We start from the raw sequence: 13,249 nt of genomic DNA on the forward strand, positions 1-13,249 counted from the left end.
GACGAGGCAGACAGTCCTGTCCCCATAGCCAAGACTTTTCCTCTCTGATCACTCCACCCACACAGGAAACCCTGGATGAGCGGAGGGTCATCCCAGCGCCGTCACCTTGCCACTTCAGGGAAGCAGAGAGAAACTCCATAATGACAAGGGCTGTGCCCAGGCTCCATCCTAGAAACTGGTGAGTGTCCAGAGGGCTGAAAGGCACAAAAGCAGCTCTGCCTCCCCAGAAGGATCAGGGATGCAGAAGATGGTACAGAGGCCCCAGAAGGCCCCTAGCCAAGCAGGTTTTAGAGAAGAGGATGATGAGGGGGTCCCTGGGGAAAGTGAGAGCTGTGTGTTCCCAGGGGCAGCCTGAGGGGTCCTTGTCTATGTGGATGAAAGGTTTGGCCACCTGTAGATCCAGAGCTCCTGTGACCTCCCTCATCCTTCCTTCCTCTCTGGATCGCTCTCTGTGGAGCAGCGCAACACGAACAAGATGACAGTGGCCTGAGAGCATTTCCCACCAAGACTATCTTTATTCACAATTGATATGCATCACTCCAAGGGTCCTGCTCCCACCCACAGCTGGCCACACCCACATCTCCCACCTCTCTAACCCCCCACAATCCCGCACCCCCTCCCCACTCTGGTGGTCCTGCCCTCCTTCCCTCTCCCCTACATCATCCAGGGTCAGCAGTGGGATGACAAGGAGACCCTAGGCTCCCCTGGGGGCCGCCCTGGAGGGCCAGCCCAGCTGTCCCCTACTGGCTGCAGTGCTTCTTCTTCCTCTTCCTTCTCCTCTCTGTGACAAATGGGTCACGATTTCTCTTTCTCGGCTGTGAGGGGCGAGCCGGCCCCAGAGCCAAACCTGACCTCCCAGAAACCCCGAGGCCAGCCAAGGGGATGGGCAGCTTCTCAGCAGCGGCTGGGCGTTCACACAGAGCCCACTTCCTCGACTTGGGAGCGGCTGGTGGAGCTGGGCTGAGACCTCTTCTCTGAGGGGAGGGGGCGTGGGGAGCACTGCGGGCCCCCCAACCTCCAGGGGAGGCCAGGCCTGAGGCATCGGCAGGACTCTGGGACAGACTGAAAGGCCTCGTTCTGTGCTGAGTGCCCACGACGAAGATCATCCCAGGGAGCTTCACCTTGTCCTCACCGGACCCGTCCCTGGGCCTTCGGGCCTCCTGAACAGGAGAGGCCTCTCTGAGAACAGACGCATCCCTGGGTCCCCGTAGAGGGCCAGCGTGCCTTTGACCCTGGGGAGGGGAGTGCCGTCCGGCCCGGAATGAAGAGACCTCCTGACGTCCTCGAGAGGGAACAAAGATTTTGGGCCTGCACAGGCCAGTTTCTCTTTGGATGAGCCTATGAGGAGCCTCAGAATCAATCTCTGGTGGGCAGGCTTCATCACTGACCCCTAGATCGGGGTCTTGGTCGTGCCTCTGGGCACCTTGACCGGTGTCAGACTCAGAAGGACTTGAGCGCATTCCGGGTGCACTGTGACTCGGGGCTGCCCGCACACCCTCGTCCTCTTTCAAGGCCAGGAGTCGTTTCTGCACCAGCTGGTAGGAGGGAGGAGGACAGTGTTGGCTCCACACACACATGTGAGAGGAGGAGCCCTGGGCAGTGGGACAATGGCCCTGGGGGGGAGGAGGGGACGGGGGACCCGAGAACTCGAATCCAAATACAGACACTGTGGCATTCTTGCCATCCTCCTGCACCTTATTCCCAGCTTTGTGCATTTCCCTCCCCTCCCAGCTCCCCATCCTCTCCTTCCTTTCACCCTGCACTGCACCCACCCCTGAACAGGCCCTTCCCCATGCCAGGCCTCCCAGGCAGGGGAGGGATGGACAGCGCCAGGTGGCCCTCCGGTTCTGGGGCCTTACCTCTCCCCTGTTCACTGGGGTCCCTCCGTGCCCTGGTCTTCCTGGGTGTCCCTTGTCTCCCCTGTTCTACCAGGGATCCCTCCCTCCTCTGGCTCCCCTGGGTCATCTGGGTTCCCCTGTCCTCTGGATCACCTGGGGTCTCCCTCCCTTGGGGTCCCCTGGCTCCCTGAGTGTCCCTCTCCCTCTCCTGGCTCACTGCTTCGGGGGTGAGCCCTTCCTCCTGCTCCAGCTCCTCCGCTAGGGCCAAGAGATCCAGCTGTGGATCTGGGGAAAGCAATTCTGCCAGGAATCGAGGGTGAATGACTGCCTCCACCTCGGACAGAAAGAAGAGGTTGTGAGCATCCTTGGCCAGGAGCGGCCTGTGAGACAAGAAGACCCGGAGGGAAAGTGAAAAGCAGAGACCCACCCCACTCTCCTCCACAAGGCGGGGATGCTCAGCACACACACACACGTGCACACACACACACACACACACACATGCTCATACACAGTCACACACAAAAGAGCACATACATAGAGGCACATACACAGACACACAAAGGCATACACACAGACAGACACAAACATGTACACACATACATCTGCACACACTTCCCCTAACATCAGACTCAGGAACAAGGAACTGGGCTTAAGTCCCAACGGCCTGAGCAGAACCCAGAACTTGGGTGTTGAGTGTTCCATGCCCTGGCATCTTGTAGACCCCAGGCTCCAGGCCTAGCCTACCTTGGTGACAAAGTCCTCCTGGGAACACAGCTTGTCAATGTAGCTCAAGAGGCCCGGGTCCGAGTAGATGCCGTCGTCTTCCTGCTTCAGCTCATTTCCGTCCTCTCCACCTTCTGCATCTGACTCGCCTGTGGCTGAGTGGACGGGCCCCACCAGCGCATCCATGATGTCCATATACTCCCTCACAGCCTCAGGGGGAATCTCCTTGGGTGCCTTGGGCTCCGGGAGCTGCTGGGACCTGTGTGGCTTTGGGTGGGAGGGCTGGGCCCTGGGGCCGGACATCCTGGGAGCACAGGCTGAGGCAGAGCGGGAGGAAGGGAAGGAAGGTGAGGGACTCCCGGTCCACCTCCTGACCACCGAGCACACGTTGGAGAGGGCATTGTTTGGGGGACATTGATGTGGGTGTGGGGGGGTCAGGACCACCTGAAGCCTCATGCACTGTTGGAGAGGGGAGGTAAGGGGGGCATCTAAGAGAGTCACAAGTAAGGAAGTGGGGAACCTCCAATTTTCGAGGGGTCTCCCCATCAAGCCCATTTCTTAGGCAGACTTTGTGTGGGGTCCTTTGACAGGGAGGTGTGAGAGTAGTTACAAAACTGACCAAGTTAAAACCCCGTAGTGACAAAGGGCATCAGAGACCCCATCCCCCACCCCCCGTCTCGGTGGCTCTTTTGGTTGAAAGACCAATGCCCCTGTCTTGAAGGAAAAGGATCCACATGGGGACAGTAGCCAACCCTAGGCGCCTGTTACCTGTGCCATCAACTCCAGTGGGAACCTGGGTGCCTGGCTGAAGGCCCACTTTCGGGGCTGGGGGCCCCCGAGGATCCAGCTTCGGTGGGGCTGGAGGAGGCAGGTCCTGCGCGCACTGCATCCACTGCCACTTCTGAATCTGCATCTCCTCCTCGGCCTCAAACTCCATGAACCTGGGGGTGACGGAGGCACAGGCCACCCTGAGAAAAAGGCCTGGGTTCTGGAGCCCAACAAAGGCAGCCAAGAATGAGGGATTGGGAGAGGATGTGCCTTGAGGCTGTCAAGGCCCTGTGAGGTGCTGTCCACAGCAGAGAGCTGCTCCTGGAACTGATACAAGATCTGCGACCCTTCCTGCCTCACCAGAACTGGACGGCATTCAACAGCATCGACCCAGGTCGCTGAATTGAACCAGGTCAACGGGACACATGGCTGACCCAGGGGGCACCCTCCTCATGCCCCCCGTCCCCATCCAGAACCACATGAAGGGCTGACACCTAGAGGCTGGAACAGGTATGTGTTCTCCACAGGGGTCCTTGCCCAAATCCAGGACCCTGGGCTGGGACTGAGAGTCCTGGAAAATGGACCTCGAGACAGGGCCCAGGAGAGGCTGGACGACGTGGATGCTGAGCTTAGAGTAGAGGCCTTCCTTTCCTCTGAGAGGCGCTCGTTTGTTTGCTTTTCTTTCTTAAACCAAGGGGATTACCATGGAGCAAACGACGGATGGGCCAGAGACCCTCGGGCTGACGACAGCTGGCTTCCCCAGCCTCTTCAGGGATGCCAGGGTACCCACTCAGGCCACTTTTCATGAGGAGAGGGGTTCCCAAATCTATGTCAGTGGCCGCCAGCCACCCACCACTAAGGAAGCAGCAGGCTGGCGGGTGGAGCTCTTTCCCCGGCTCAGCCCATATGGCCGGAGTTGGACCCCAACTGGACTCACAGCGTCACCCTGCCCCATCCTGAGACCTTCATGTCAAGGCAAGGGTAGGTCAAAATCAGGGGACGGCAGAGCTCCTGGTGGAGGCAGGACAGAAGACCCAAACTGTCAAGGTGAGGGAGGGGTTTCTGGAGGACAGTAGGGCCTCTGGGCTGCGGGGCCCGTGTTCTGAGTGACAGCCCTTCTCCTTTGTCCTCTCTGATGAGCATCCCCATGGCCAGACCCTGCCCTCACCCACTCGCCTCACCCTCCACGCAGCCCCTGGGCCCAGTACGCTGACTCACTTTTCTGCTATCTCATAGTAGATCATCCGGTCAAAGTTGCTAACGCGCTGCCATTCGTGCACGGCCCTGCACAGTCCCCACTCCAGCATCATGGTGGGCTTCAGGCGGGCCACGGATCGAAGCACTGGGCTGTAAGACCTTGGGGTCAGTCTCCGTGCCCAGCCCAGCCCCCACCTGCCTGACCCCACCCGCCAATGTGGACCACACATCACTCAACACAGCATGACTGAGCAACAGGAGGGTGGGAGGCAGGTGGCTGGGAGGGCAAAGACAAGGCTTCCCGGCCACTGCTGTCACCGCCTCACACTCACTCGAGGATGACCTTCCACTCCCAGGCTACAGCTGGGACACTGTGCCTTGGGGAGCTCTTTTCCTCTTCAAGGCTGCCTTTTCGTAAGAAAAATCACTATCATTAATGAGGCGTGGCATGTGCCAGGCCATCTGCTAACACTTCATAGATTAGCCCAAGCAGTCTTCTGCCCGGTCCTCTGAGTGAAGTGTGACTGTCCCGTTTTTACGAGGGACCGGAGGTTTAGGATGGAAATGCCTGCCAGGCTCACAGCTCTAGTGGGAGAGAGCCCACGCCCTTAGGAGAGCTCTACCGTCACCCTGTTCCTAGTGGAATTCTCCACGACAACGAAGTCGAGGCGTGCATTAAGCGCTCTCCTGGGCCCCGCGCTCCTCCCCCTCCTCCGAAGTGACCCCCCCCGGCCACGTACACTCAAGTCCTGTATGAAAGGAGACGGCACCACAGGAGACTGCGGCATCCACTCCTTGGCTCCTCACCTTACAGCACGACCCTCTCTGACTGCAAGTCTTCAGTCCATATTACCATGAGAATCACGCAAGAGCAAGTTGGCTAGACTCTCAGGGTGGTGGGGTCAGTTGAGATAAGGCACATTTCAGTCATGATGTCATGGACTGGCAGGCTCACCCATATGACCGACAATGTGCCTTCTCATAGCATGGACATCGCCCTCAGACCTTGCTTCCAGTATCCCTAGAAACCTAACCTGCGAGTGCATCCCCAGGTCCTCTTTATCTAAAAGCTCCGATAAGCTCACGACCCCCTGAGCGTTCACTCACATGAGAAAGCAGGAAAGAGCTTCTGCATCAGGACTCTGGGGAAGGTGTCTCCGCGCCAGTGGCTTGAGGCACTGCCAACGCCGGAAGTTACTGTACACGCTCTGGGGGTTAGAGCAGTCACCCTGCGAGGCGTAGGGCTGGTTGGTGGCCAGGCTGCCCTCCCTGGAAGTGCCATGTGGCCATGGGCCAGAGTTCACCGGGCGAATAATAGGGACCAGCTGGGCAACTAGTGGTGGAGCTTGAGGAGGAAAGCCTGGGGTCCAGCCTCCCTTGCCAGCCTGAGTAACTCCAACAGCTGGAGCAGTCACAATGGTCTCCATCGCAGGGTTTGTTACTAATACGGGTTCAGGACATGCAGCACTCCCGCTGAGGGCTCCTGGAGCGCTCCAGGTGAGGGGGCCCTGAGTTATGATAAAGGTCTGAGTCTGGGGCGCCTCCACTGGCCTCCCTTGTGACCTGACTTGGACAGTGAGGTTGCAAGCCCCAGGGGCACTGGGTCCATGGCCACCATTAGCCACCAAAGGCGTCGTGGGGAAAGCTGGCAGCAGGCTGCTGCCAGGAGGGAATGCTGGGGTGATGGGAGGTGGCAAGTTCTGCCCCCAGGGTGGTCGGTGCTGGGCGCCAGGAATGGGTGGAGGAAAGGGCACTGCCGTGAAAGTAGACAAGGAGGCACCAGGGTTCATGATGACATCCATTCCCAGCACTGAAGATGCTGTTGAGGCAAAGGAAAGGAGTGAATGGGGGAGGAGAATGGGCCAGTGGGACAGAGGCTTTCTGCGGCATCAGAGTGTAATCTCCACAGGTGAGAGACACCTGGACAAGGGAAACTGCAGTGTGCAAATGTCTTCAAGTGCTTTTCATGCCCTGACCTCCAGTTGAGAATTATTCCACTGGTGACCCTGCACCCATCCACCAAGGCCCCTGACCCCTGCCTGCCGAGAAGAAATTGCCTCAGCAAGCACTCACTTGGAGAACCTCCCTAAGGCAGCCCCTGGCAGCTACGCCTCACAGGCTGTCTCCCAAGACCTGGAACTGTGTGCACATCCGCTCTGTGAGAAATGCCCCTCAGCTGGCGTACTAGCAGGTAGGGACCTCCTGCAAGGTAAGTTCTAGGCACCCAAAGGCACTGTGTAAAACATTAGGGCCCCACCTCCTCCTCAGTCCTCCTTTTCCTGACACTCAGTATAAATCCCCTCTTTCTTTCCTAGCCTCGCAAAACAAAACAAAATGCTGGAAAATATCCCTCTAATGGAATCCTGATACAAACCCATAACACCGGCCCAGAATGCACCTGCATCTCAGAACAACCCACAGCAGGTACGTAACATGGGCCAGGTCCTGCCACCCCCTTCCCAGTGCCCAAAGTCACTGTCATCACTCAGGAGTTCTGTTCCTAGGAGGTGGGGGTGGTCTGAGAAGTAGGCACGTGTCCCTTAGATTCTGTCATTTCACAGCCAGTGATGGCTGCGGAGGATTAAACAAGGGCCAGGGAATTGTTATGTTACATTGGTCGTGAGAGTACAGACCGCTTGTGGTCCTCCCCTTCCAGCTCCCAATAATGGAAAGGCAATCTGAGAAGCAGGCATAAGCCAGTTGCCATGGCGATCAAGTTCTCTGGAACACATGCCTGTTCAGGAGAACAAGGTACACACCACAGTGCACCTAATTAACCAGAACAGGTGTCATAGGACGTTTAGTAATAACACAGAATGTCTTTCTGACCCTGGGCTACACTCCTTCCCCCTTTAAAAGAGGAAGCAGCCTTCATAGATATTCCACCCGAAGCAACCCCACTCCACATCTGTTCCCTGTCCATGAAGGAGTGACATGAAATATGAACAAACTCTTCCTCTCAAGGCAGCCTGAAGGTCCACCATGAGATACTGGACAAGATGAAGTAGGTCTGAAGTACTGCGATTCCACAAAAGGAAGAACAATTCAGAGCAACTCAGGAACCTGAGCCCTCTCTTGGCTGAAGTTACACGGTTGCCCATCCCCTGTTGAATCCAAGGCAACAGTTACATGAACTGAGAAGTGAGCTCTGGGCTGGGAGGAGTGGACGAGGTGTGGGCTGCGGCAGTTAGAGTAACCTCCTGACTAGCTCTCAGAGAGGACACTTCACTACAGGTGTGGCCACACACAGCCCCATTGAATGGTTTTCTCACCAAGACCATCTCTCCCCAGGGCCCCCTGAGATACAGTAGGCTCCTGTTCAAATCCCTTTGAAAGATATGGTGAGGCAAGCTTCAGGTACCTCAGGAACATAGTAGAGGTCAAGGCTTTCCTCATGACCCTCCCTGTGTCACCACCAGCACATCACACAAATCCTTACACATACATTTCAGAGTGGCTTGTCTCCTTTCTAGAAAGAATCAACCTGTCTGCTGCCATCCTTTCTCCATAGCCAGGGCAATTCCTCTTGATCTACCTCCAATGACCCCTCCTCCCCAGTGCAGCCTCAGGTTTCTTCAGGCTCCCCAGTCTCCCCAGGTGAAATGTCCTTGTGTGTCCAGTGCTCTCTTCTCCCTCTACTTCAGTCCAACTATGTGCTCACAGTGAAGTGTCACGTGTGAACCCGAAGGATGTGAGGGATGGCAGGGTCTCTGAGAACACACCCCCAGCCTATAGGCTTACCTCCTTCTGAAGCCACCCTGCAGGCCTGGGCACGGACTACTGCTGCCTGGTAGCATCAATGAGAAGAATCAAGACCAGGACCCAGAGAGTGACTTGCTTCATCAGATGGTCAGGATCCAAGTAAAGGAGGGACAAGTTAGAATCTAAACAGTAGAATGTGGGCTAAAACATTCTGCAGTGGGGGAGGGGCAGAGGCCAGGGGGTTCTGGGTAGGGTGGGGTGGGGAGACACTCCATGAGGGCTCTGCCAGGTAGGCAAGAACTGGAAGTTCCTTCCACCTCCCACAGAGACAACACAATTGGCATGTGCCTCTTTAGGCAGTTTATAAACTGTTTCTTTGATTCTCGGCACAGAGTTTGGACATGACGGTCCCTTACTTTTACTTCTTTATCCATCAACCTAGTTTTGTGTCCCTCAACACACTCTGCTTCCTACCTGGCTCTTGACTTACTTCAACAGAGACTAGACTTTCTGAACAAAATACCCAGGTGTTAGTCTGATAAATACTTGGGTATTTATGGCCACATGGAACTGAGTATTTGAAATTAGGATTGTCTCAGCAGATGCAGTGTCTTTGACTGCTGTATGTACATCACTCCTAAGGAAGTGGTCCTTGTGCTCCAACCAACATCCAGCAGGATCAGCCTTACTAATGATCCTTTGTGCTGGAAAGCCCCCGGCCATCAAAAAACTGTCATGCAGTCCCCATGTCCAAGACCAGAATTCACTAATGTCTTTCTCATAGTATTCCATGGTTGTTAAAGATTTAGTTTTTTACCTTTTAAATGATTTTAGTATACTATTTTAAGCGAGTAACACCTTCTCATGGTTCAAATTTAAATTGTGCAAAATGGAACATGCAGTGGCGAGTCCTCCTCCCACCTCTTTCCCCTGTCAACCCAATCCTCTTTCCCGGAGGAAACCAGTGTTACCCTTTTCATTAAAATCTTCCCAGAGATACGTCATGCAACTAAAAACGAATGCAATCTATTTTCATTTTTTAAAATGCCTTCATTTTTTTTCTAGTTGAAAATTCATATATGTTCCAATATATCTGAGGATATTTCCAATGATTGTCTTTGTATGGGTATTGTGGCTCCTCTGTTTCTGCACTAGATTCCTAGAACAAGAATTTCTACAGTCTCTTAAATTTCAAAGCACCTGAAAGAATAGGGTGGCTCGATCTAGTAAAGAAAAGTAACAAATGCCTAACTGAATTTGGTTTTTGAACTTCACGTAAACAATGAATTTGTTTTTAGTATAACTGTGTCCCACGCAATATTTTGGACATACTTTTACTGCAAATTCTTTTCCTGTTTATCTGAAATTTACATTTAACTTGAAATCTGTATTTTATCTGGCAACACTACCAAAAAATTAGAACATACTAAGCTATTATTAGTTACTCATCCTTATGAGAAAGAGAACTTGGAGTGAAGAGACTCAAGTGTGCATCTTGGCTCCAACACAAAACACAATTGTAAACATACACAAAATCTGTAGGCTCTTTGGATGAAATGGATTTGGAAGAGCCATCATATAGCACTGAACGTCTTGGCGTAGTAGGGGTAAGGACAGAAGTAAGGAACAAGAAGGCAGAAAATCTTCTTCTCTTTCCTTATGTTAAAGGGACTAAACATCCTAGAGCCCTGGTTTTTCTAGGTGTTAAAAATCCACTACCCATGAGATGGATGTGCACCTTGACACAATGCCAAGAGTTTATCCACCAGTGTCCAATCCCCATTCATACAAACCCACTTCCATCTAAATCCTAGCCTGCAAGCCCTGCTTACAAGTTTGTTAATTTCCTGTCTGCATTACATACACTTGCTCTTTAGAATCTAGGCTCATCATTGCATATGGTCCCATCTGCATGGTAACCATGGTAGCATTCCTTTTAAAAAACTTGTTTGATTATTATTTTCATATTGAGAATCCATGTCAGTCAGTTTATCACTATCAAAATGATATGAAAGAGTATTCATGTTTTGTGTTGTGAGAAGAGAGGACTGTTAGGAAACTTGTCAAGGGAGATGAAGGGTGAAAACCTCAGAGGATGGCAACCAAATCTCTTGGGAGACGAGATTCACTGACTGCTGTAGCAGCAGTAGAACTCCTACTGATTGTGGGGTGTTGGGGAAGGAAACAGGTTTAGAAGGACTGTTCCACAGTGTGAAAAAGACTCCTGTTGGTGCTTAAGAAGTTCCTTGCCCCTTGTCAGGAAAGCTGACTCAGAAGAAGATGAGAAGATAAGGTGAGAATATTTCAAGCAACATCATGGTGAACTTTATATCTAAAGAAACTCCTGTTGGGGACTGAAAAAAATAAACAATTTGTGAATATCGCTCAGTACTGGAGCTTTTATAATGAAGGAAAACTTAAATGATTTTCAACCAATAACTTTATACTAGAGGGACGGTGAGGCAAAATATTGTACCCAGGCACTCGAGAAAGTCAGGCTTCCTTGTTGCTTCCTCCCTTTGTTCAGTCATTCAACCAATTATTTACAAGATTCTCACTCATAATTCTGATACAGTATTTGAAGGACTCTTCTCAAGGCCACTGATACAAAAATTGCACTGTGCAAATTTAGCCAGTCCCAATTCTGCAATCACTTCTGTAATACTTCAAAATCCTACACCCCAGAGTCAATCAAATTAGCCCAAATGTAATTTGGGAAGACCAGTCACAGAAGGGAGTATCTAAAAGTCCTTTGGATCATGATCTCTGACTATTCCTGCACAGAGGCTGGGGGCAGGCATTGGCTACTGAGAAAAAACATCTCTGGACATGCATCACAAGCCTCAGAAGACGGTTCATCTTCCACTCAATCACGAAACATTAAAGAAACAAAGAGATACCATGTTTGTGTCTTGTGGGGTTTTCAAGTCTCTGCACTTGGAGGCGCTTAGTGCTGTTAGATGTGAGGGGTCTTCAGAGGCATCCTGTTGAGTGAGAAATGCTCTAATCTTGCAACTGACAAAAAATAGGATCTGATGATTGAAGTTTCTTTGGGAAGTATTACAAAGTCAGGTCAGTAAGTTGATCCTGCTACTATTTTTGTTGTTGTTTTTATTGTCAACTGAAATTCTGCAAGATATTATAAAAAAGGTGGGAGGGAAATTAAAATTGTTCCCATACTACCTGCTGTGTTGAAATTGGCCCAGATTGTCAACTTTTTCTCAAAATTATTTTTAAAAAAACCCAAAACCCTACAAAGGACACACCTGTGAATCAACATTTATTGAACAACCTCCATGTATTAAATACACTGAGAAAAAAAATTCTAGAAGAGTAAAGGCGTTGGAAAAACTCTAGGAACGGAGTCAGGAGACAGTATCTTAAGAGTGTTTCCCAGGTCTGAAATTCTTTGCTAGAATTGTTCTTTAAAAGAAACTTCAGGCTTGCTAGGAAAAACACCTACTGTTCTTTGAAAGGCATAAACAAGAACCAAGGAACTGCAGTCCAAAGGGCATGAAAGCACTTGCCCCAATTTGAGGCTACTGTGCTTACAGCGGAGCTCTCCAGAACTCTTTGTAGCTAAGTGCATGGGTTTCACGTGTGCAATATAAAAATCACGAGTGCACATCTCACAAGAGCTGGTTTGAAGAAGAGACCGTCACGAAAGTTCCCGGCGAGGAGCGTCGCCAGACAAGCTCCGCAGCGTGCCCGACGCTCCATTTCTCTCCTCTCCTGCAAAGACCTCCTGGAGCAGATGCCCGAGCGCCCCGCGCCTGCACGCCTGCGCACGCCCACTGGGCGCGGGGCTCTCGGGGACGCCGAACGCAGTCCTCTAATGGCTCCAGGCATCTGTTGGGGCAGCCTGCTCCGGAACACAGGAACGCATGCGCAAGCGCGGACGGTGGGGCCCGAAAGGCCGTCCGGCGGGGGCGGTGCCTCTCATGGCGGCCTCTAGTATCAATTATAGAAATCCTGAGGTAAGGGGTACGGGGACTTTTCACCCGTCAGGTGTCACCGCTCTGCGCTGTTGTTCACCCTGTGGGTTATTTGTGCCCTTGTCCGTGTAAGGAGACTCCCCACAATGTGGATTCACGCCCCCATAGAGCTCGATTCCCTTGAGGTGTTTACCCCAGGGTTATTGGCAGCAGTGGGGAGCCGGCTGCATGAAGGGTTCAGTGGCTGCGGGGCCTACAGTGGGGGGTAAATAGTGTGTGCGAGCTATTAAACAGGTGCCGTTCTAGTCTGCGCGTTGTGAAGAGTACACAAGCTAGAGGGAAGTTCTTGCGAGTTGAAAACCCTCATCTGGTTCCAAAGGTGTAGCTCAGGTGATTGGAAAATGAGTGAAGATCGAAGGAACACACTCATAGTTTCACTAGTGCCTTCCTTCTTATCATAAAAACGTCAATCAACACTTATGTTCAAACTGCATTCTTTTGTCAGTGATGGGAGCAGCTTTGCTGAATGTGGTCCTAAACACGTATTTGTAGTCTGATGTCAAATCATGATTGATTTGCAAGCATAGATGGGGTCTGTACATATTTAATTGGTTGGTGGGAATCTGATATGTAGTCAAATGTGCGGGTTGGTTTTGTCTGTGCATATTTGACTTTGCAGGGAGGTCATGCCTGTGTTTTTGTGAGAGTGTGTAAGAGTGAGTGCTGTATTTGGAGGGTGTTGAGATGTGACGCAGGCATACTCAAGGAGTTGGTGGTTAGGTGTTTGTAATTTGGTGTTTGGGGAATATGTTTACATGTGTTCTTTTCTCCTATGAATTTGGGGATTTGTGTGTGTCTCATGGTGGATTTGGAAGGATTATCTGCATATGCATAAGGGCAATGTCAGGAAAAGTAGTGGTGTATATTACTTTGGGTGTCCAGTCTGTTTGTTTTGTATATTTGGGGAATGTAGGCTGATCATTTGTGTATTCAGGCCATGTTGTATGGTTACGGGGTGTTTGTGTGTGTGCATTTTCAGGAGCTGTCTATGTATATTTGGATGTGTAGAGGGCAAGTCTGTGACTA

The 13,249-nt window shown here is 51.9% G+C and overlaps 1 protein-coding gene across 1 annotated transcript; it reads right to left on the reverse strand.

Annotated features, from left to right (window-relative positions):
* Positions 1-740: 740 nt before the first annotated feature.
* Positions 741-12,077, reverse strand: LOC114884423 (NUT family member 2G-like). The gene is made up of 8 exons (XM_029203440.1): positions 11,862-12,077; positions 7,799-7,853; positions 5,634-6,345; positions 4,548-4,676; positions 3,363-3,502; positions 2,583-2,878; positions 2,056-2,172; positions 741-1,535 (listed from the first exon to the last, which is right to left on the reverse strand). Exons 1-8 carry the CDS (start codon positions 12,075-12,077, stop codon positions 741-743), a joined length of 2,460 nt encoding a protein of 819 aa, XP_029059273.1.
* Between the last annotated feature and the right edge of the window lie 1,172 nt (positions 12,078-13,249).

The sequence above is a fragment of the Monodon monoceros genome, unplaced genomic scaffold (assembly GCF_005190385.1).
Source record: "Monodon monoceros isolate NGI ecotype Baffin Bay Population unplaced genomic scaffold, NGI_Narwhal_1 Super_Scaffold_5, whole genome shotgun sequence".
In the NCBI taxonomy this organism is placed as follows: Eukaryota; Metazoa; Chordata; class Mammalia; order Artiodactyla; family Monodontidae; genus Monodon; species Monodon monoceros.